This window comes from Erithacus rubecula, assembly GCF_903797595.1.
Source record: "Erithacus rubecula genome assembly, chromosome: 1".
Lineage (NCBI taxonomy): Eukaryota > Metazoa > Chordata > Aves > Passeriformes > Muscicapidae > Erithacus > Erithacus rubecula.
The window spans coordinates 67,097,556-67,123,046 of NC_136658.1; the positions used below are offsets into that span (position 1 = coordinate 67,097,556).

A 25,491-nucleotide genomic window follows, 5' to 3' on the forward strand; every position below is an offset into this window, starting at 1 on the left:
TTACCAATGTTTTTCTATCTCAGTTCTCTACCTTGCTGTACAATTGGGTTGATCACTTTCTGCAGGGTTGATAGCACTAATTGTTACAGCTGAGGATGCTGAAGAAGAGAATATCTCTGCTCCCTGGAGAGGAGTCCCAGGAGGAGAGTAAAATGTCAACATTTGGTTAAGATTTATTCTTGTTTAGATTGAGGACTGGAATTTGTCAGGTTCAGCAGAAAGAATGCCATTAGCTTTGACAAGTGTGTGTGTGTGTACATGTGTTGGGTAATCCATTTAGGAGATGTGAAATGCTGCACACACTTCCCATTTTATTGCAAAAAGCTGAAATTGACATACCTGTCAAAAACTATCATCTTCCACCCTCTAAAAGAAAATTGACCCTTGCTTTCTCTGCAGTATCCTTCAGCAGTACAGCAGGTCCACCTCTCCTTTAGATAATAATGCTTCATTAAACAGAAGTGGGGATTGAAAATATAATTAACCCCAGATGTCCAGAATTTGCTGTATTGAGGTCCAGTGCCTGAAGATTATTGCTACAATTTAGGAGCAACTCTTTAGCTTGGAGAGTGCTATGCATATCTATATTGCTGTATAAATAACACCAAATAATGAAGCAGAGCTATTTTAAAGGTCGGACATTATAAAAACAATCAGGACTACAAATGAATGTTTTATACCATTAAAAATGCCTTCAAAAATCTATTGAAAAACACAAAATTAACTGGTAACTGCACAAATAGTATCAGAAGCAAAGATCTCTAAGAGGTCTGTGTCTAGAGGGAAAAAGTCCTTGAGAATTCTGGTAGTATTAAAATAGTGTTTGCAATATTCCTGAATAAATTTTTTTCTTAACAGTTTTTAAAGCATAGATTTACTTATTCACAAAAGATACATGATCTTTTAGGCATATATGCCATCTTCTTCAAGGAATAATTATACTCTTTAAGTTCCTAAAGGCCATGATTAGTTCCAGCTTAGGATTTTATATAATATACTACATTGTGGTACCTAGTCAACCAAAGGTGTCATACGGACAATTATAGTGTCTAGAAAGAACATTACATTCTTTCTTGTGTTATTTTTCCAAATACATCACCTAAAGAAATTAGTGGAAGTCCACAGCTCATGCCTCTTTTTCATAGTGTATTGTGGTAATTAAATATACAAATGCTTGTAGGAGAATTAACTCTTACAACTTCTAATCCTGGCTGGGAAGATTTATTCTTCATTCATTTGTATGCATATGACAATTCAGCAAGGCTCAAGTACCGACTTTTCCAGTTTTATATGATATGCCTCATGATTTCCTTGATAACTTTCAATTATACTCTCTTCTCTGCCTGACCTCAGAAACTTTAATCTTTAGGATTAAACTTTAGTCCCTGACATTCCAGTTTACTAATCAGGTACTACATTTACAGGTTCTTTGGAAATTCTCAGTGGTAAAAATCCCAAACACAACTGTGTTCCTTGCTAACAATTTCACAAGATTTAACCTGGTATCCATTTCTAAATTCTCCTTTATTCCTGACAGAGACTTTTGCCAGAATGGATCCTGACTACAACACAGAATACTGTAGCACAGACTGTTTAGGAAAATAATTTATAGGAAAAGCATGCAGGCAATTAACTTCAATGGCATAACAAATCTGGACAACATTGCTACACATTAATAGTGACAATATGCTGGAACATACCAGTGTTTAGGATTGAATTAAATAGTAATGGACAGATTGTCTCCACCAGCACCATCCTGTGCATAACACAGCACACAGCTGTGCCTCGCTGAGAGGCGTTTCGGGGGAGAACCATCACCAAAGACCCAGCTGCTTTCATTCCTGCCCTCCTTGCTTCCGAGGAAAACAAACTACACTGTTTCACTTCTGGCAGAACATACATTTTCCTCGTGTTGATTGTCTGGTTTGCTCTGCCTAATCGATATTCTTCCTGTGGTTGTCTGTCCAGAAAGCAGCAGCAGTAGCAGGGCTGGTGATATGAAAAAGATGTTTTGAGCACAGCTCTCCATCCCAGAGCATGCCTGGATATATCTATATGGACCATATTATGACTCAGTGTCTTTAAGAGTCCAATTTTGCTATCCTTGCAATGGCATAAAATATTTCCTGAGTTCATAGAGTATAATTTTCTTCCAAATGTGATCAAGCACCTGACAAGAGCAGATGCTTTTCTGGATTTGATACTTGTAAAGGAGGAAGAATTTGGCTGCTGTGACCAGGAGACAGTAGTATCTGGGCAAAGTAGCAGAAGCACAGCTTTGGATTAATGAGAACAGAATCTGATCTGTTAAGGGGTCTCAGAGATCAGCTTGTAAAACTAAGGAAAAGACCCCAAATTCCAAAACTTACAATTTCTTGGTTTTTAAGCTGGGTTTGCTAATCAAGAAAGTAGTAAGTGACATACTATTCTGCATCAGTTCTATGCAAATAAATGAATACAAAAAAGATCAGTTCGGCACAGTTTTATTGATTTGATGATAAGTTTTAAGTTTCTAAGAAATCCAATTCCACTGAAGGTTTAAAAAATTAATCATACATGATTGTATGTTCTATGTCCAATGAAGAAGTAAAAATGAATGCATTTCTTGACAAATGGATCATCAAGCAACTTCCAATGACTTTTGTTCAGTAGAAAGTTAAATTTATATCTCTTTCTAAGGTTAATGAAATGCTGTATGTGGTCAGCTCACCTCCATGGTGCTTTAAAAAGATACTTAAGAGATGCTCAGAAGAGCAATCGTCGTTTGAAATAGGAGGTAAGAAGAGTAATTTTTTTTGTCCAGTCACACCGCTTAGCAGCCCGATGATCCAATTCCACCGCCAGCACTACCAGCAGGAGGGAAGGAAAGGCAGCACAAGGGAGAGCTGCTTCACTGCTGCAGGGACACGGGGCTGAGCATTTCCCTGGTTGTGGTACGGGACGGAGGGCGATGGACAACTTCTGCACAAGGAGGCATCAGATGAGGAGCGCTTCCAGAAGGGTGAACTGCGATCCTAAGTGGCAGCGTTTGCAGCGAATCAGAGTATCAAACAGTGAAATATATACAGACACCAACTAAGGTGCAAGCGGGTAAATTTTAAAATGCATTTTCAGTGTGGTTTTTATTCCCCCAGATTAATTGCGCTTTATCCTTTACATGTGTCCCTCACCCTAAATTTCTAAACATCCTGTGTCCTGAAGATGGGCACGAATAATTTCCGTGTGACCTGAATGTTTTCCCCACTCCAAATCCTGTTTGTTAATGATTATCCCTAAAGTCTGCGTTGATTATCCCGTATCGCCCCGTTTCCCGCCTCTCCCGGGATGCGGCGCGCCTGCCTTGGCCCCGCGGGAGGAGGCGCTTCGCGCTCCGTCCTGCCGCGCTGTTTGTCCCTCCGGCCGACCCGTAGTGTTCGCTCCTCCTCGCTCCATCATGGAGGGCGCCGCGGCCTCTGCCGAGGGTCTGCGCTATGCCGAGTACGCCCGGGCCTCTACGGGCACCGGCAAGGCCCAAGCCGAGCTGGACCGGGGGCTGGTGAGCGCATGGCGGGACCCCCACCCCGGCCTTCACACGTGTGAAGGGTGATGCGTGTGAGCGGGGCGGGGGCCGGGGTGCGGGGACAGGCGTGCTCCGCTCCCCTCGGCTGGGCAGGGCGGGCAGAGGGTCCTCGGGCCGGTGCCGCGGGTGTGGCGTCCCACCCGTGAGGGCTCGTGGTCCCAGAGAGCCACCTAAGGCAGAGGATCCACAATCAGAAAGTTTTATTAAGTTCGTTACACGTTGGCGTGGAAATGTTGGGTCTGACCAACTATGTTGACCCGCACACGGCAGCGGGTTTTGGATAAAGGGGTAGGGTGAAACGGAAAAGAAGATGTGAATTAAAGGGGAACAGAAAGAGAAGGAGGAAAAATGAGAGAAAAAGAGAGAGAGTACATGAGATCACCAGCCCTAGTTCCAGCCGCAGTCCAGCTGATGAAATATCCTGGGGGTGCCTGGGGGTACTTTTTTATGGATAGGTTTTCCCTGCCAAGAAGGCAGGTTTCTCGCTTTCTGCGCAGTTCTGGAAACGGACTAGAGGGCTTGGGGAGTCTTTGGTGGGCTTGATCATCCCCTACAGTCCGTGCCCGTGGTATAAATTACTCACCAAAATCGGGTAGGTCAGTCAACAAGGCAATTTATTAGTTCGTTGATAAGGAACAGGCAAGCAGCGCTGGGGACGTGAGGGGTCTGTGCTCTGCCAACACGTCCGTCCCACCTTTGGTCACTGCCCCTTTTATAGGCAGTTTCATGGTGGGCTGTGACATGCCCACTGTGCTGGGTACTAGTCTGAGCCAGCCCGAACATGTTGGCTAGCAGCAGTGGCCACAAGCCCCCACCAGGTCTGAACAAGGCTGGAATATGTCAAGTTATGCTCCTAGCAAGTAGGCAGCAGCAGGGACAAGCCTGCTCATGTTCAAACAAGCCTACGTTTTCCTTATACCTAAAAGTGGATACAATTCATGATTAGTGTGACAAAATAATAAAAATACATAAAAACAAAACAAAAAAATCAACAATTTACAACAAAGTGATTTAAGCAAATATAATGAAATAATTAGGTTTTCCAGTGTCTCATTTCCCTGCTTTACTTTGGATCCAGTATTCTTGTTTATACTGGTCTCATGGTTTATTTTTATAATCACTATATAACATCTTACACCCACTTCTTGGCCTCATCATTGCACTGTACTGTGCTCTGTTTACCTCCAGGAGCTAGAACAAGGAAAAGCACTGCCCTACCACTGCAGAGCTCCCTTCTCCAGCCACATCTGGTTCTTTCCCATGGTGTGTTAATTCCAGCAATCCTTGGGTATTACCAGCAATTCTTGTCTGTCACTACCAAGAGTCCTTGGCTGGCTCCACAGCTAGTGGGTGTTTGGAACATACACATTAGCCCCTTCTGGGTTTCCACAGCAGGGTACATGGGAACACTTCAGCCCCAGCATTCACAAACCAGGCTGAGAATTGTGTTCCCTGCCATGGAAAGGTGATACCTGACACATTTTCACCCACTGTGCAAATGTTATTACCACAGGCAGGTTTGAGTGTTGAAGGCTTTGCAGAGCTCTCTTTCAGAAAAGTAATTCTCATCAGGTACTTTGTGAGTGGAGGCAGAGTGTCTCCAAAGTTTCCTATTCTGTATTGTGCTCTAGAGGAAAGTAAGCTGGGACTTTATCTCACTTCTTACCTGTGACTTTAACTAGTTCAGAGAGCAATGAGTTCCCATTGGAAAAGGGAATTGGAAAGAACACACAGTTTAAAGCCCCAGATGGTAAAGTTTTCAGGTTTTTTAAAATGGCTTAAAAGTCTTACTTGCCTAACCTAATTGTGTGTGTGAAGTTGTCTCTACAATATTTCTACTTTTTTAAAGCACGGTTTTAAAATGCACTGTTCTCTAACTTATTTATTCATTGTTACTACAGTCTAGGATTTATTTTTTTTATTCATTGTTACTACAGTCTAGGATTTATTTTTTTTTTATTCCCACAGAAGAGTCTTCCTGTGTATTTAACAGCAAGTGTGTATGTAATCTTAAGAAGCTGGGTCTGAAATTCATTATTGTCATGGCCATTTTTCCTGCAGAATGCTAACAGGGAATTCCTAGAATTTTGTTTTGTCTTTGGGTCTTCTTACTCATCTGGGATACCAGTTGCATTTGGAGTTAGCATGGCTGGCTTTGTTGTTGTGAGTACTGCCACATTCTTACTGAGGTGTGGAGACTAAGGTAGGGCTTTCCAGGACTGGATGTCTACAGGTTTTCCAGGATATTAGATGAAAGTCACTTGATCATGGTCACATTTACTATTGTAGTTGTTTCACAAAAGCATTTGGAGCAATGGAAGAGCAGCAGTGGAAGCATGAGGTGTCTGCTCTCAAAGGTCACTCACAGGAGCCTTTGTTAATTAATGCATACTCAGGAAGATTGATTTGAATACCTTATGGTAATTGTTCTATTAGTGAATCTTGCTCTGGTTCAATTTCCTAAGAAATACCGTCCAGAACTGTAGTTGTAGCTTTATATACAAACCAAAAATGGTGCTGTAAAATTAAAGAACACAAAATGACGTGAGAATTGTGTCAGTATGGAGAACAGCATCTAGCTGAAATTACCTCTAATTCACTGTTGTAAAACAAATAAAGTTTCATAGGAAGATTAAGACTAGAGGGAAAACACTAGATTATTAAATCAAATCAGTTGCATAGAGTTTATAATATAATCCCACTTCAAAATGGTTCTGCCTCCACATAGTGTTAGTGAGGTTTGCTTATACCAATATTCCAAGAACAGTATTCCAATAAACTGTAACTACTCTTCTGAGGAATAGAAGCCTTATTCTATCTCCCAAACCAAACAATCATTTGTATTTCAAGTAAAGAATTTTTATTTAAGGGAATATGTATTTTCTGAAATATTTTTGTACACTTAGTTAATATACTTGTGTATCCTACTTTTTAGCAGTGTACAGAACTAAAAAACCCCACAACAAACAAACCAAACCTTAAAAACTTTTAGTTAATTTATACTTGTGTATTTATTTGATTATAGGTACATATTTCCTGTTTTGCTTGTCCATGATTAAGCATGGATTAATTGCAAAATGCCATTCAACCCATGAAAGCAAATTACTGTTTTCTCTGTGCTTTTAATTCTCTTCTGCTCACTGTAGATTTCTGAGGCAAAAGACTGTAGGGCTCCTGCTCTGTGTGTGAAACACAGTAGTGAGGAGAGCAAAATGTTTTTCATTTTACTGAGAGGGATGTTCCACTAGTTGTGGTAGAAGAACCAGTATAAAATCCAAATCCTACACAGCTAGATAGGTTTTAACATTTGGAAAGCATTAGCATTTGCAGCCCTTGTCAGATATAAGAGTGTTGTGCTGAAGTTTTAAAATGATGTATTTGAAATTATTTTGTTTATAAATTTAACTTCTTTCTACTTCATAGTACGGGAAGTTCTAATGCATACGTCTTTTTTTTTTTTTTAATACATTTAAGTTAGAAGGGCACCATGGGTTGGGGATTTGCAAAAGTAATCTCTCATCCTCCCCTGTTTTTTCTGCTAAAACATTAAGGCTACTGGAGAATTAAATATTAAAGGAATAGGCAGAAAATCTGTGTTTTCTAACATACTGTGTGTTAATCAATATGGTTTATGCTCTTTTGTTTGCCAAATGCTTAGGTAAATCAGGTCTTGCAGTTGCCTTTCTATTACTTGTGTCTTATACTCACTTCTGAAAAGGATTAAGAAAATTCAGGTTTTACAGATTTAGCATAACTTTTTCATTGGCTTCCTTCAACTGGATTTGTTACTGAAGACTGAATTACATAGTAAAATTAAAATACTGAGATCAGCAGAATAGCATAGGGTTGATGACTGACCTTTGGGAGCTGATTCATTGAATAAAGAAAGGGACAGATGTTAGTTTTTAATATTTTATTTCTTTATTTTTCCCTCTTGGATCTTAACATAATGATTTCATTTAAAATCCACATCTTGGAAGTTTCTTAACAGCATTATTGGAGGGGGAAGAAGGTCAATTCTGTCATAATTGAAAGTCAGTGTATGTATTTATTTATTTATCCCTTATGGAATGCAATTTCAAGCAGTAGGAGACAAAAATGATCGTGGTGGTAGTTGTATTAGCATGCTGTAAATGAACTGCTGCCTTCCACAGAGAGAACGAGTTGCTTTCATTTAATATTGACCAGAAAGAAGTGCATTTAATTAAAGCTTTGGACTTTGCATTTCAAAGCACCAGGCTAACCTTGACTGATTCTTTTAAATACTCAACTGAATTGAGCGAGCATAGGAAAGGAAACTGAGTCAAGTTGGACTTAAAGAACTTACTGGTTACTACTTGAAGTTGCCACAGCTTTTATGAGATTAAAAGTGTCAAGAAAAAGCCAAACCTGCAGTCATACACTGACTCAAATTCTGGTTTTATCACATGTGTGTAGTTGGGATACATTCACACCATAACAAACATTCAAGATGCTTTGATGTGACAAGTTATCACTTCTTTGCTAATATGTGTCAAGTGATTCTTCCCTAAGTGCTCATAATGCAAATAAGGTCAGTTACCATTAACCAGTATTTCTCAGATTTTCCAGTGCCTGTATTTAAATGTGTGAACAGTCGTTTGTTCTTCTCTGGCTTGAGCTCTGTACCACTTTTACCAAGTATTCTGTCTTGTCTTCATTTTCCCCTTGATCCTGCATCCTGCTCCAAGGGCTGCTGCCTCGGTTTGTTTTTGCCTGCTGTATTCCCAGCAACAGTAGCTTTCCACTAGCTGCTGGTGTTTTCCACTGAGATTGGACTAATGCAGTTCCAGCAGACATGGCCGACTCTGTCAAAGGCCCTCAGGGGTCTCTGGGCTCTGTGCTCTCAGATTACTGTGCAAAAGCACTTAAGGCACTTCTGCACTGAACTGACAGAATCCTGGTATTATTTATTAGTCTGCTCTCTGAGCTTGGTCTTGTCTGTGATGAGGTGTCCGCTGCTAATGCCTTGTTGGAACCTGCATGTCTTGTAAACTGATGACTTAAATCACCTTTTTAGTGGCAAAGCAAGTATAACTTAGTTTGGACAATTATATGCTAAAAATTTTCTTTTTCTTTTTTTTTTTTTTTTTTTTTTTTTTGCCATCCTGATCTATTTCACACATTGTTGAGCTCTTAAATGACTGTAACCACTTAGTAGAAGATCCTTGCTGTCAGTCTGAATAAGTCAAGGAAACTCTTGAATATTAATCCATGGTCACAAACCACATGACAGAATAATATAGAATTCCTATAGGGTTATGATATTTCCCGAAAGGTGGCTGTTTGTGGTTCGCATCTAAGTGGAGGAATTTTTTGAATGTTTGAATATAGAGAGCCTGGGAAAACTAATTTGTGAGAAGATATGAAAAGAGTTTTTGTTTACTAAGGAGATGAAATGTATGCTTCACAATTCTACATAATCTACCATTTAAGATAACATGCTTAACCTTTTTCATGGGGAAAAGATGAGAGGATATTTTGTGGAACTGAAAGGAACAATAGACATAAAACTACTACATTATTTTTACATTCAGAAATGAATGCTAATATTGAGACTGAAGACTGCAATGAAATGGAAGAGTTAGATTAGATTACTGACATGTAATATAGAGGCAAATTTCTAAGATAAGAATTCCCCCTCAGGTAGGTGAGAGGTAGGTACTTAAAATCTGCAGCATCCAGATGTTAGATCCAGTGGAATGCAGCTGCTTCTCAGTAACCTCAGAGGAGGTTGCAGTTTCTTCTGTCCTGAGCTCAGTGCTACAGGCAGCAGTCACAGCCACTCACCTTCAAATCCAAACCTGTAGGAGCCACTGGGCATGAGGGCAGCACCTGCATCATGCAGAGCTGCCTGTTTGCTGGGCAAGTTGTCAATCCATGATCCCGGCCCTACTAAGGCATCTCTAGGTAGGCTTTGAAAAGAAGTATTTCTGAACTCTTCCCCTGCTCCCACAGTCTAGAAATGAGATTCAATCAAAACCAGAGTGTTTTAGCCCCAGAAATCTTAGTGGGAAAGGCATCTTGGCTCCAGATCCAATTATTAGGGCATTCACATTGAAGTTGGAGCTTTAAGTCTTTCTGTCAGAATTGCTTGTATAAAACGTATAAACCAGTTATGGGATAATTGTGGAAGTAAGTCATATATAGAAGAGACAGTCTGGTGATAAAAGCATTTTCACTGTCATTATGTTTTGAATTCAAGATAAACCTAATCTGATTTCTCAGGTTTCCCAGGGGGATATTCAAGGCATTATTGAATTGTTGTATGATAAGACAGGTGATGCTGCAGATGACTATTTCCTTTGTTTCAAAGATTACATGGAGGCTTTTCGGAAGTGGAGAGCTTGTTACCCTTCCTGAATTCTGCAAACATGTAAGAAGTCAGTCCTTTCTTCAAGGTCTGCTTCATGTCTTTCATCAGCTTCTTGATCAACATGGCAATACTTCTCATCCTTCTTGAAGTCCCTGACTTTTTCAAGCACTGTGTAGGAAAATACATACACCTGATATGGGAGTTTTGAGTTAGTTCTTCATATTACTTTGATAAAATGATACTTTGTTATGTACTACTGTTAGTCTGCACAAGTAATTTCAAGTAGTCCTGTAAAGTTGTGTGCCTTGTGTTTTTATCAGTGCATACTGTGAGCTGATTTCAGTGTGTGTTCACTGATTTACTAGTGGGTAGTTCAAGTAAAACCTGATGTGTTGGAATGAGTTAATGGAATTGAATTCTAAAATCTAATGAAGCCTGTGTAGTACAGAATTTACTTTCATCACTTTTGTAAGTTACAAATGAAATGCCACATCAGACATCAGAAATACTCATTGTTAAAGTAAAAGGAGCATGTATATATCAAATTAGAATTCACATGTTACTCTGATTCCCATTTCTCTCCTTTAGGCCAGAACTATGATAGCACTTGGACTTGGAGTTGCAACTGTTGCATTTGCAGGTAAGGTAAATTACCAGTGAAATTCTCATTTGTAAGCTGTGGTTTCCAGAAGGGTTAATGAAATTTTTTTGAATATTAGTAGTGGAAAGTGGAAAGGTTGCTTGAGAGTATTATGGAAAATTTCTCCACCTATAGTTTCTGTCTCTTCAGTCATAAATTGCAAAGCTCTTTTTAAAAAAGCTGGAGAAGGCTGGAGAATGTAATTTTATGGACCACAGCTAAAATGCTCCATCTGCTTTTTGTCTGCAAAATGAAAGGTGAAAAGTTTATTTACTTAACAATATACTGTGATGTGGAGGCCCTTTAGTACAGAAGAGTGCAACAAGATGCTATGATATGGAGGTGATGCTCAACAAATTGAAATAGAGGAAAATAAAAGGTTTTAGTGAGTACAGTGATTTATCTTACTGTTTCCATACTACATTGTTTATTACCTGAACACTTTGCATGTGGACTGTTTGTTACTCTGAAAAACAGGTTCTAGTTTGAGCACAGGGCATGAGTTTAACATGAAATAATGGTTAACAGAAAGCATTAAGAAGAGAGTGAGGTAATGGTACATCACAACATTTCAACAGAGATAACTGTAATGTGGTTTTAGCTTCTGTGTTGACATATGCACACGCTTAGGTTGCTAAAACTTACAGACACGATATGTGTTTTAAGAATGAATGCAAGATGTCATTTGAATGAAACAGAGCCACATTTTATAAATAGTTTTTCTGTTGTGTGTTATAGTAAGTTACATTGCTAAAGAATAGTTAAAACAGTAACTATTGTTATGGTTTTTGGAGAGAGGATTTACATGGAAAATCCTCCAGTAACATGGCATAAATCTTGATGCTGGTGTTGATAGACCTGCTTTGTACTTCTGGGAACACAGCATTATAGGCTTCCCTCTAGTCTTTCCTAGCTGTAGACATTCAGTGCTGGTGGGGAGTTGAATGGCTCTGAATCCCAGAAGATCGTCTTTTTGTAACAAAATTAAAAATGTAGTATTTACAAGGTGTGTAATTAAGCATACAGCATCACAGCAAGAAATGTGTAGTACATGGATTTCTTTTTTTGAAGACACAACCTTTGAACAGTATTTAATAAATAATGTATAGGCAAAACGAATGTTTCAAACTGCCTTTTTTCTTCAAGTTCACAAGGCATATATCTTCATTTATCATATTGAAATGTATTTAAATCTATTTATTTAGTCAGTTAAACAGTGAGTAAACACAATGGGTCTTTGTAGTCCATAACTAGGTTTTTAGATGCAGCATACTAAAGTTCTTTTCCCTCTCCCAATAGTTTCCAGGTTTTTTAAACCAAAATTCATTCCACTGTGAGGTGATAAACATTAGTTGGAGCTTGTTTGTGGGGTTTTTTTTGCATTTTAGTGAATATTTCATTTAACCTCCATCTTTTTCAGGTCGTTATGCTTTCCGTGTTTGGAAGCCATTGGAACAGTCAATTACAGAGGCAGCAAAGAGAATTTCAACTTCTGTAAGTTTAGATACTACTTTATGCTAAATTTGTGATTTTGTATTTCAAGTATTCAGAAAGGAGATGTTTTATGTTAAATACAGTTAAGTGCCAGGTAGATAATTTAGGATAGGACTGCTCCCTAAGTAAGTTCTGGCATGTTGTGTACTATATTTTAAATACCTGTGGGTGAAACTGTATCAAAAGATGTTTATGAGCATGACAGACAGTTGCAGTTTTTTCTGCTGATGTTCCTTGTTTTGGTACCCTTTACTAGTAAGTGTTAAGATAAATTGTTCATGTGCACTGTAAGAAAGTCACTAATTCCTAAATATTGCAAAGTGATAACATGTAGTTGCATTTCCAGCAGCTAAAAGTGAAAAAAATCAGTCTTTTAGATACAGTGTTAAAAATCAAGAAGACAAATTGATGAACCTCTAGAATGGGTTGCCATGGAGATGGGAGAGCTTCTGTGCTGGTTAACATATGAGTTGTCTTTTTCTTCTTCCCAGCTTATTTGAACTTTTAACCAGGTTTTTGTTCTTTGGTTTTGCCCTACTTATTGGGAAATACAATAATGAAATAAAAAATCAAGAAGTAGAGTGTTGTGTGGGATGCATATGCAGGGAATATTTGAGAGCATTTACTTACTGCTTCAGTGGCAATGTTTTCCTCTGGTAAATAAATACATGTGTTCCATTCCTGTTTGATTGAAGTCATTCTCAATGAGATAGATGTCTGCTTGTGGCAGTGTGTTCCTTCAGAGTTCATAGTCTATGTGCACTTATCCACAGCAAAAGAATGCTATTCCCTTCATCATGCTGATGGGTGAGCATGTTCAGGGAGTAGTTGTTGCAGATTATTATTTCCTGAAAAATATGCTAAAGGTAGGTTTTTAAAAAACAAAATACTAGCATTCTACCTGCTAATGTTAGGCCACTTGCAGCACAGAGCCTGTCTAGGCAGACACAAATTCATTTGCCATCTGTGCTTGGTGCTCTGTGCTAAAGGTGCAAGGTTGATCAATGCAAGCTTCCTTGGGAGGAGATTCAACTGTCCCCTTAGGGCTGATCAACTTTTGTTTTTGCTTACCCTGTGTTTCAGCCAGAAACTGTGCTCTTGGAAAACTTTTTGCTCTCGGTCCCTCTTATTGCACTGCTGTTGTGAGACCAATGTCAAATTTTTTTTTTCCTATTTCAAAAAAATTTTTGAGATATTCCCATATTGGCTGCCAAAACAACAGAGGGGATTTTAGGTACTGTGAATTAAATTGCTTTCACATGATACAGATACAGGCTAACTTGCAGGCTTGCTAGATGTAGCTAGCAGTACATGTGGCTTCAGAGGATGGAGTGCTTCAGTCTTCACCCTCCCTCCCTCTCTCCCTAGCAGTTTTACTCCAGCAATTCTTTTTCTATCCATTTGTAGATACAGGCTAGAGAATCTAAATTCAGATACATTCACATAAGAAAGCAGGCAGTGACTCTTAACACATTGAAATGTGACATGCTACTGCACAGAGAGGTGTCTGTTCCTAGCAAGCTGCACCCCTCAATACTGACTCAGCCAAGCTCATTACAGACCTATCTCATTTTTACCACAGTGACTTTGAGTCCTGCAGAATTCATGAACAACCATAAAGTGCAAACCAGGAGCTTCTGCATTCTAAGTGTTTCTTAGTCCCTGGAGCAGTATCCTCTGTCTGCCTTAACATCCTGCCTTTCTGCCCAGAACTGTGTGTTGATTTCCAATAGGGTGTCTCTTCTGCTATTCTATTTCTGAACTTGAAAATACAAGTTTTCAGTATAAGATGAGATTTCCTGAAGACAGTGAAAACTCTCTTCCTGTTTGTCATTTACTGTATCTGCTGGCTTTATATTTGTGAGAGGGTAATGATAATATTTTTCTTCTACAACCATGGTTCAAATTGAAGATGCTTGTATAATTCTTAGCCAAGATTATTTGACTTTTATCACTCTACAGGTACTACTTTCTTGGTTTGTATTTTTAATATTTTTTATTCTCCCCTTAACAATTTGTTATTTTCTTTGAAACAGTAAAGATTAATTGCAGAGGTCCTATCTAAGTTCTTATCCTCCAAACTGCTTATTTTAGTAGTTTTAGATGACTTTGTAGAATTTGAAGCTGCTGAGTATAATTTGTGAATTAAAATTTTCATCATTTTCTTGATAGCTTATTGCTCTTTACACTGTACCGACAAAGGTTATCAAGCAGTTGGTACTTTTACCTGCACTTACTAGAAGAAGCATCTCATCACCTTTAGTGTCTGAGCTCAGTGTTACTTTGCTGGGTTTCTGTGGTGTTTGAAGGCACCTTACTTGGTCACTATAGTTTTTATAGTGCTTATTCTAGCTTTCAAGAATGAAATCTTGTTGCTTGTGGCCTTCTTTTTCTTCAGAGTCTGTGAGCAACTGCCTATTTCAAAGCTAGCTGCCTCCCTCTGTAAGCCCCCACTCTTCCTCCTCTATTTACAATGCATCCCCTGCTCTGTTTGCAGTAGAAATCACAGTTGATGTTGGTCCCTCCCAGTCACAAAAAATAATACAGATGCTGTTTATTCTTACTGTCTGCTCACTAATAAATGACTTTGGAAAGATCCAGCTGAGCAATTATGAAGTGATCATTTAAAATGTTTCTTGCTGTATCTTGAGGATTTTACACTTCCTATTTACTTACATAAATTAGTAACGTGTAGTCAACAACTGCACTCATCTTTTTGTCAGAAATAATAAGAAGAAGCAAGTAAAAGCTTTATTCTGAATTTCTACCTCTCATTTAAGACAGTTACTTCATATTTAAGAATATATATTTGTAAATGTAATTTAGTCTTGAAGTTTTCTACCATCTTTCTTTCAGTGGAGAAAGAGACTAGAGGAATCATTGTCATTTCCACTCTATGTGAAGTCCTAATGCTTGCTCCCACAGAAATGTTCTTTTTTCATTTGAGCATAGTTTTGTAACTGATGTCACAAATGCCAGTGACACTGTTTTGTTTCTGTGTAGTGAGAAAGAGTGTTGCCACTAGAAGGTGCATAGCTCTAAGTAGTCATTCAGCTTTTCTTCCTCAGAATTAATGCTATTATTTATACTATTAATATTTCCTTAAAGTGTGAAATAAAGAAGCCAGCGTTTCAGTAGCATTCATTACCTTTCATAGATAGATAGATAGATAGAAGATATTGAAGACAGAAACAGCAATTCTAGGCCAAATGAACTGTCAAAATACTCAAATCCCACAATCATGAATCTCTGTGTTCCATAACCAAATTATTCTGTAGCACATCATTAGGTTTTCCCACTCTAGTTCCCTTACTGGATCTGATTCTGCTCGGACTCATAGAGTTCTGAATTGAGAGGTAAGGGTAGCAAACATTTCTCTTGTCCTTAATTGAAAATAAAGCTTCCAGAGAGCAATGCAGCCAATTTTATAAGATTTCTTTTCAAACCAAAGTGAAGGAAGTGAAATTTGATATTAGCATAACTGTGTATTGTATCTCAGCTTCTAAATAGTTTGTGGTTGTAGTTTGTTTTTTGGTTTTGGTTTTTTTTATCTCTGGTCTTTGTTACCTTTTTGATGGAGGACTATATTGGTTTCCAGAAAACTTCACTACTCCATGTAATATAATACATGGTCTCAGTTTTGGTGTTTTCAGTCTCTTAACTGGCATGGAAACAATGATTATGCTTTCCCTTTGCTATGACAGAAGAAATATCTTGAACATGTCATGGTCCCTATGCATTGGATTTTCTCTTCTGGTTGCTTTTGCGAAGATTTGTATGACTGCATAGACATTTGCAAAGCAAGGGCAGCCATTCTCTGTCCCTCCCTATACCCCAAACCTGTTAATAGCATTTGTTCAGACAGGAGGACTTAAATAAATTGCTAAACAGGAACAATGTGCAAGGAAATTAAGTAAATAAGATGATGCCTCCTCCACTTCCTCCACATAGTACAAAGGAATGAAGAGCTTTTTCCAGTACAAAATTTTCTTTGCAATTGCTGGAGCTAATAAATAATCAAGTGTCTAGAACTACCTGCTCATCAAGGAGTTCTCATAACAGAAAAATATCTTTCCAGCCATTACTTAGTATTTACAACTAGGAAAAAATGTTTTAGGTTGGGTAGCATGCAAAAGTGCTTTCATTAGGGAACTAGAAATTTGCCAGGGTGTTGCCTAAATTGAAGTTTCAGTGTTTCTTCCTCTTTTTTCTAACCAACGGGAAAAATGCTTTTATGTGTAATTTCCTTCTGCTTTAAATTCTGCTTAGGATGGAGATCTTAATTTAAGAATTGATTATTGTTGTTACATTCTTCACTTATGACAAGAAAATATTTTTTCTTGGAGACCAATTCAACAAACCATTTTTGTTTGTGTGTGAAAGGACACAGGTAACAGAATTTCTTCTTTTGTTCCTCTTGGAGGTGAACTGAGGCTTCCTAAGGTTAGAACAACGTCAAGGAAGTAGGCTTTAAAAACATGAAAAGTATTTCTGTATGTAAGTCTGCAGCTATCCCTCCCTAGTCTCTCATTTTAAATAGTGGTTTAGATTACATCTACCAAGAACAGAGACAAACTGTGTTAAAGAAAATTCAGATGTTGCTCTTCTCTACGTTAATAGCAGACTAGTGGTCTCCTGCAATAGAGTTGTATGTCAGAGTTGAAGGGTAGAGAAGAATTCAGGAAACTGTCTGCACCTAGACTGCTTTGGGAGCAAATGTTTCTGGAAAAACTTTCAGAGAACATTAAAGTATGCTTTTCTCTTTTGCTTGTAGTAATTGTTGGGCATTGTTGAAAATTTCTATGCAGTTCTGCTCTTCAAGGGTGTTACCTTTTGGCCATTAAATTATTAGCATAATTTCCCTTCTGAGACCCAGAGAAGCACTGTGGGTTCCCTGAGTGTTGCAGCACCCTGTAACCCTTCATGTCCATGTGCACTATTACAGGTCTGGTTTGTGTTACCCTGTAGTTACAAATGTGGCTCCTCCACAGATTCTCATTGTTGGCAGGGCACATCCACAGGTCCTTCAGCTTTGATACCTGTAATGTTACAGTAGTGGTTACTTTATTCGTGGTTTGGGGTGGGAAGAACAAAGATAAAATTAACACACTAAAAAATTCTCTTCTGTGGTTGCATGTGACTTTATGGTAGCAATAGGTGAAGTATTTCTGAACCATGCTTTTGGGTGAGTATCTCTCCTAAGCTTAAAGGCTTTGCTTAGCCTTTCATGGACAGAACCTTTAAATACTATATAATGGTTTAGAAATTATATAAGAGAGTTTGTGTAGACATAATGCAAAATTTTCACTGAATATGAATGTCTGTATTTAGTGAGAAGAGTTTTTTCAAGGGCCAGGCACATTTTACTTGGGGGTAAAGGGAATACTTAAAATAGTCTCAGTTCTCAGGCCAGATTTCCCTTTGATAGCAACAAAAGAAGCTTATTTTCCCCTAGTTGATAGGTTTTGCATTAAAGAAAAAACTTCAGTCTTTTGAGTGATTATTGTGTGTTAGTTCCCCAAGGCCTGGAGCTACATCTGATACTTCTGGGACTTACAGAAACATTCACATTGTGATCACTTCTAACCATCGATAGTGGTTCTTTTTTCATAATTTAAAATAGATTTATGGTTGACAAATATACTTCCAATCCATTCTCTATGACTGTCTCCATTCTTATCTCCTTTTTAATATTCTTTTCCCACTGTTTTTTCTTCCTTTCTTAAAACAGTAGATAAGGTTTCATATGACAATAAGTTTTAAAAAAATTAACCCCAGATCCTATATCTAATAGTTGTCAGTCACTGATTTGTTTACCAATTTATTTACTTCCTTTGTAGAAATACCTGGAGTGATTGTCCATAACATCCATGGATGCCAAAGTATTGTCACTTTTGGCATTTTCCATTGTGATGGTACCAGTGCTATTCTCAACAGTTATCCTACTTTCTCTCCCATGCCCTCCCCAACACAGGCACTGTACCATCCTCTACTAGTATGCACTTTGATTCTGGCCTTTTTTGCCTGGAGGCAGGATTTTAATGGTTGTAGCTATTAATATCTCTTAGTAACAGTAGAAGATTGTGAAAACATGGGTAGTTACTTTTAAGTTGGTTTTTGTATCTGTTATCACTCAGGAGAAGTCCTTTAGTATTATCTGGTTTCCAGTCATGCCATGCCTTCGAAATAAATTATAGATGAATGTAATGCTCTGAATGAGGTCATATAACTACAGTTTAGTTCCTGGCACCTTGTACATGAACTAATTACTGCTTTTTCCCCCCTTTCTTCTTTTCAGAGTCTTTCATCATACTATAAAGGAGGATTTGAACAGAAAATGAGTAGGCGAGAAGCAAGTCTTATTTTAGGTGTAAGGTAGGTGTGTTGCATCAATATGTTTTTACTTTAGAAGTATTGAATGAAGCAGATGCATGTTTCTAGAATGTGAAATACTCTTGCCAAAACCATAGCTTTTTTGGTAAAAAACTACTAATGACTTATTAATTATTCTAATACTCTGGTTAAACTAAAAAGCAAACAATAAAATGCTCATAAAACATGTGACTTTTGTTTGGATTGAAGGCATGGTAACATACTGCAGTGGAGAATTTTTCTTGCTGTGCCCTGGGTCCCTTTCAGCAGAGCCACTCCCCAGCCAGGCATTTCCCAGCCTCTAGCATTGCAAGGGGAAACTTCATCCCAAGTACCAGCCTCTGCACTCATCCTTGTGGAATTCTGTGAAGGGTTCCTGTCAGCTCCTTCCTGAAGCCTCTTGAGGTGCCTCTGAATGTTAGCCCTGCCCTCCAGCATATCAGCTGTTCCCACCACAGTGATGGACTTCTTGGCCAGTTGGTGATGATAGAAGGTAGCATGTTGGTGTGACTCAGATTGCAAGTCAAGGAAAAAGTGATTTTGACATTATATATTTTTTTCACTAGTGATAAAGAATCTTTAGAGCCCATTGTGGGATAAGCAATAGCTCATAAACTAAGCAAATTTGAAGTAAACACCTCTTTTTCACAGTTGCTGCTTTGAGCAGATCTGCATGATCTTCTGTAATAATGCAATTTCCACTTTTCCCCAGTTATGGTTTGGCCATCTGAGGTTCTAAATGTGGTATAACATCTTTCCTTTTTAGTATTAAAAAGAGCTTTGCAAATCAAAATATAGATGATTGTTATTTATAGTTGTGTGATAAATAACTTTGGTTTTGTATTTATATAATCCAAGACCTTTCACCCTCTGTTTGTTTCTTACTTTCTAGGTTACTTTCTTTTCAATTGAAGTATTCTTTTCTTATGCAGTTCTGTGAACTATTTTTGCAACATACCCTAATTTCACTGTGACAGAATAATAATTAGAGAGGTTGTTTACCTCGGGAATTTAGTTGGGCTGATACCTTGCATTCAAGCTGTATCTACAGAAATATTAATTAATTGAATCATCACTGATTAAGAAGTCACCTGAAGTGGAAAACACTGATTCATTTCTGCATACTAACATATTATAAAAAACTGAACCATTCAAACTGTCCTTTTACATACAAGAGCCTCACTGTGTTGGCATACTGCATCCATAAGTTGTTTTTTTGTCTGGTAAGGTACCTATTTTGTATTTAATTTAGGCCAAGTACATATTTTATGTATGTTATTGAAGTAAACAACATTATGTAGGTAGCGCCTGTAAATCAGCATGTCCCTGAATGTAACACATTGAACAGCTTTGCAAAAATAACACATACAGGCATTGTTTTCAGGCCTCAGCAGAAAGAAAAAAAATTTATAGCTGCTATAAAAATATTTACAGTAGAAAAAAATTGCGATAATATTAAATATTTGTTGTTTTGTCACTGATCATAAAAATATTTATTTTCTTGGAGGAAAAATTGTGTTTTCCACATATAATGCTAGAATAACCAACCAGATATGCCCTAGAACTGTTGGGACTATCCTATTTTTTCCCTCTCAAATTATTTATTTTAAATGAGTGAATGTATTTCATTTTACAAAAACCTGTAAGATATTTGTATATGTCAAATACACAGACTTTTGAAAAATGTCATTCTCTTTGCCTTACATGCCTTTGTTGTTGTTGCTTCCTCAGAGATGCAGTTTTATGTTTTGTCCACAAGATGGTGAAAATCTCAAGTTTTAATTATTTTTGAAGCCAGTATAAACTGTTAATTTTTAGCCTGAGTGCTCTGGCATTTCTTGTAAGCACTTCAATTTGTTTTTGCAGTCCATCTGCTGGCAAGGACAAAATCAGAACAGCTCATAGGAAAATCATGATTTTGAATCACCCTGATAAAGGTAAATAATTATTACTTTTCTTGAATGGGGCTAAAAAAGAAGAGGCTTAAATGAGATCCTTTAAGATTTCTGACTGTGTAAATAACCACATCAAGTGCAAATGTTTGTTGTTTATTTATTGAGCTTCTGTGTGTCTTCTCTCAGATAAACTGAGCTTTATGAGCCGGTTTGACTCATTTTTCTTTAAAGTTGTTTTCTGTACTTGTGCTGCTTCAGTTAAAACTATGAGCTTGGGGACCAGTTTTCCACACTTCGCAAAAACTTCTTGAAAAATAAGGAAAAATAAGCTGTCAAAATTTTACATTAAACTAAAATTCCTGTTTCAAACTGATGGACCAATTGCATGCATGAAAGTAACTTTCTGTGGGGAAATGTTTTGCAGTTACTAAGAACATCATTGATGAATTTCAGACTTTATGGAATTCACTTGGAAAAAATGTAAAGCTGGGCACTGTTGCTTTACCGGCCGGGTTTTTAATGTAAATTTATCTTAGAGAAAGGCTATTATTATAACTTTAACTACACTGCAGCTGGTTGAGAAAGAAAGCCCATATGTTCATTGCTGTTTCTACTTTAAAATAACAGATGGTGAAGAGTTGCACTGTATTTCAGAAGTCAAAAGGGGAAATCAGAGGGTTTTTATATCTTTTTGACAGAATTACAAGCTCCTTACAAGCACCCCATTTTAAGATAATGAAAAAGTAACTGTGTCCACTCGCCATGGGAAGTGTTTAGCTGATGCTTTTCTTTTTTCACCCCTCAGTTTAATTTCAAAGCTGTCCTGCTTGTCTGATTTCAAACTTTTTTTTTCTCTTTTTATAATGTGTAAGTTGCACAGACCTAGAAAGGAAATTCTCATCTTCATTTCTAGTATATTACAGTGGTCAAAAGTCTCTTCACCTCCAGAGTCCCTATTAGGTCAAGTTTTATTAATAATGAACTTCTGAGTTTGTTGTAGCAGTATGTAGACACCTGAGCCAGAGAGAATTGTGAGTCTCCATGTGGATTTTGAGTAGATCTGAAGAGATGATTCCTGTTAGAAAGATCCTAATAACCCTAACAAAGATTCTAATGCTGCACTCTTAGAGTTTTAATAACCCTGCAGCTGGGCAGTAGGTTTGGATGGATGTAGTGAGCCCTCCTGCATAATAGTGAGACACGGAGCATTTTCTCAGTGGGAGAACCAGTAGAAGGGATTTGTGCCTCTCAATGCCCCTGAAGCTCTTCTGGCATGGCTGTAGAAAAAACCTTGTGTAATATCTTTAGCTGCAGAGTGAGGGCCTGGAGTAATCTTGAACATGTGGCATCACAGAGAGGCTTGTTTGCTTCTGTATAGATCACTTCTGGCTGTGGGTAGCACAGATGTTCATTAAAAAATAATATTCAATGGTATAATGTAATTTTAAAATAATATTTTACCACCTGGAGTTGGTAGAAGAAAGAGCAGTAATTTCAGATTGTAAGTTGCATATGTTCTGAGATCTGAACTGTTGGAGAGAGAAATATTAGAAATAAATAGGAAATATATAGAAATCTGCATAATAATATCCCCAGAGACTACTACTGTAATGGTTGCTTATTAATCTTTACAGTTCAGTTTTAAAGTGTTTTTATCCTGATACATTCTATGTTAAGTTATCAGTTACAAATTTTATGAAAGAACATTTCCTCATAGGAGAAAAAGGAAGCGAGAAACCTTTTGGACTTGCTTTAATTATAAACAAACACTTAGGCAATCATGAGATTGAATTTCCTCTCATTGGAGGGCTACAAAATTAATATGGCACTTAAGGATGTAAATGTAGTGAAAACACTTCCAACAGATTTGAATTTACTTTAAGGTCCTGTATTCTAGACATGTAGAAAATCAAGGTACATTTAAAAATTACTTGGAATACATTGTTTATTGCAGGTTTTAATCTTTAGTGTTTGTTTGATCCTCTTATCTACTCTGTGAAAGAAGCAGTACTCAATAGTAATCCTATTCATTGCTACAAAGCTACTTGATTTTTAAAAAGAAAAAATAAATTATTTCTTCGGTAGCCAATTCATTACTCATTACTTGCCCTGCCTCACTTTCCTCCAGTGTGGCTTACCTGCTAGGACTTCAACATGCAAACATGGCCAAACCATGGAAAAGAATTTTTTTTCTGGTTGTTTTACAACATCACAAAATGACATTATACTGATTTGGATTCCTGAAGCAATGTCCTAAATAAGTCTTTTAGCAAGCCTCACTTTTTTATTTGCATGTGTCTACAACTAGCTCTGCATGTTTATTCTATCGTTGTCTTTTCTAATTAATAGAATGAATTAAATGGTGGATGAAAAAAATAAGATTGAGCAAATGCCTTGGAAAAGGCTGTGCAGTGTACAATACTGCTGGAATACATTTTCCATAAAAATATAGGTGTATTATTGTAAGTGGTGAGTTACTGATACAGAGCTTGCAGTGTTGTTTTTGGTGACTGTGGGCAGATGGTTGGCACTCAAGGGGAGAGTGAAAAAAACCCAAACACAAAAAGACTGCTGAACTGTAATCAGATTGTTAGATGGAGTGTAGAGCAATGACACTGTTCAGCAGTAGGAGTTAGAAGGCATACCATGTTTAAATAGCTTTAATGTGATGGTCTCTGGCTGGTAGCTCTGGGCATCTCACACAGGAGATGCTTGCACAATAATTCTTTGTCAAAGTTATTTTAAAATTTTACTTCTCAGTTTTTTAGGATGAGTGGAAGTAATAGCTGTTAGGTTTGAGTGGATATTCAGGACAACTGACCTTGCATATATTTGCAGTAGCATCCCACTGTAGATCTAAAGGTCCCATCCCCACAGGATGTAAAGTGATTTCAGATTTCAGTCTTGTCTCTAAGACAAGTTGTTCTGTATTATTCTGCAGTGATTTTGTGTTTCTTATGTTTCCTTATCAATCAGTTTACTTCTTAACAATGTCATTTGTATCAAAAGGGTCTGTGTAGGAAAGAGCTAATAAAAGTGAGTAATAAAGAGATGCTGCAAGGGAGGTAGTTTGGTACTTAATACTAATGTGTAAACAGTATTCCTTTCCCTTTTCTCTTCTCAGGTGGATCACCTTACTTAGCAACAAAAATAAATGAAGCAAAAGACTTGTTGGAATCCAATGCCAAAAACTGAAACCTGAAGCCTTGGGCCATAGGAGATTCAGCAGATACATTGTGCAGTAATTTTCATGTCTGCTTGCTCTGCATAGTTTATTAACACTGATTGCTCATATTTATTGTCATAATTAAAGTGTTAAGATTATTTAAAAGCAAAGTGAAATATTTTACAATAATGTAAAGTTATGTACAGTTATGCCCGTACAAGGAGCAGAGAGTTGGAATGATGATCCTTGTGGGTTCCTTCCAACTCAAGATGTTCTATGATCTGTTCCATTTCAATGTATTCTCACTGAATTATAATCCCTTACAAGCTTTGAAAAAGTTCTTTTGATTGTGTTTTATTTCAGAAGTATTTGTTGATTTCTTTTGTTAAATTTTGGATCTTTTAAAATAAAAACTTTAAAACAGTAATATAGGGTTGCTTCTTCATTAGTAAAGAAACAGCCCTATCTTTAGGGTCACCATAAAATCTGTGACAGTGCATTGAGTTACAGGAAATATGACAGACCTCATTTGGCAAGTTTTCAGCACCACCTTACTCTTGAATCTGTTAATTTGTGAAGTAGTAGTGTTTGTTCATGGGTGCAGTTTGAGGGCTGCAACTCAGGACAAAGTAACTGATGGGACTACAGACTGCAGCTTCCACTAGGTGTATTTATGGGCCTTGGAGCTATGAAGGAGGATTCTTGGATTTGGTTACTTGTTTTACATATTAAAGGTTCTCTGAAATTGTCAAGTAATTATTTAGGCATGCTTTTACTTTAAGTCACAGAGTATGTTTAATCTCCAGCAGTTGGAGTAAACATGGGATTTTCTGCAAGGGTTCTCATGGCAGTGGGTTTGAAGAAGTTAGGTCCATGTGGCATGGTTTGGATGGATTTTCCAGGCTGCTGCTTGTCTAAGTTGTCTAAGTTGTGTGAGCCTGGTGTAGAACTGATGCAGCAGGGAAGAAACAGGAGAGTACGTGGTTTGCACATGGCTCCAGGAGCACTTACTGGGTTAGTTCTCCAGTAATGCTCACATTTCTGCATTATGCCTCATATCCCAGCACACACATACCTCTCTCTTCATTTGTAGTGTCCTGGCAATCTAGTGCTGGCTTTGGTGAATCCTGAAGTCATGGATCTCAGACTTTAGAGAGAACCAGTTTTAATTGACAGCTCAGGGTAGGTGTTATTTGGGGCACTTGGCTACTGCAGATTACTACCAATAAGTCCTCTGCAGTTGAATTAAATCTCCTAAGCATAGACAGTCCAGTGTATTTAGTGCAAGACTGAAAAACTAGTGTCCATTCAAACACTGTCATTAGAAGCACAACAAATAGCTTACTAAAGTGCTACAAATACAAAATTTAGATACTCCATTTTCTAGGTTATTTGGCCAGAGGTAAGTGGCTAAGAGCAGTTAATATGAGGTTGGATGCTTTAATTATTTATTCACCAGAACATGTTCATCCATGGTGGGTGTTCAGATTATGTGGATTTTTCCTTGAAAGGAAGAAAAAGTACGAATTACTTTTTATTGAGTTCTTCCCACTTTGTCGCAATTCCCTGGCTTTCATCAAGGAGAGATGAAAAATTTTAAGTTGATCCTAAAAGAAAGTACTAATTCTAAGTACTTTAGAGATTTTGTTGCAATTAGAGTGCAAGACATTGGACCCAATTTCACTGGGTAAAGCAAAAAAGACTGCTGGGAGAAACCTGCCTGGGAATAGCATACCCTATAGAAGTACTACAGTTGCATCATGTCACTACTGCTCTAATACGAAAAACTTGAATGAAAATAGTTTATTCCTATGCAGTTAGCTTCAACTGGTTCTTGTTAAAGAAGTAGCTGCCATCAATGCACATTTAGAGCTGGTCATTCTGTTCACTGGTATATCAGTGTGTATTGGCAAAAAATAGAACTGTGTTTTCATTTTGGGAGGAAACAATTGAAATAGTGGTGTTCCTAATTTTCTGAAGTGGAATCTGTAAGTGATATGAATCATTGTGCAAAATCAAAATTGATGTAAA

General features: G+C 37.6%; 1 protein-coding gene across 1 annotated transcript; it reads left to right on the top strand.

Moving 5' to 3' along the window:
• The first annotated feature begins 3,377 nt into the window (after positions 1 to 3,377).
• On the top strand, positions 3,378 to 23,887 carry DNAJC15 (DnaJ heat shock protein family (Hsp40) member C15). Its single transcript, XM_079313768.1, has 6 exons — positions 3,378 to 3,535; positions 10,482 to 10,533; positions 11,954 to 12,027; positions 18,326 to 18,402; positions 20,266 to 20,336; positions 23,419 to 23,887. The coding sequence occupies exons 1-6, from the start codon at positions 3,434 to 3,436 to the stop codon at positions 23,487 to 23,489; spliced, it is 447 nt and encodes a 148-aa protein (XP_079169894.1). The 5' UTR covers positions 3,378 to 3,433; the 3' UTR covers positions 23,490 to 23,887.
• Positions 23,888 to 25,491: the final 1,604 nt, after the last annotated feature.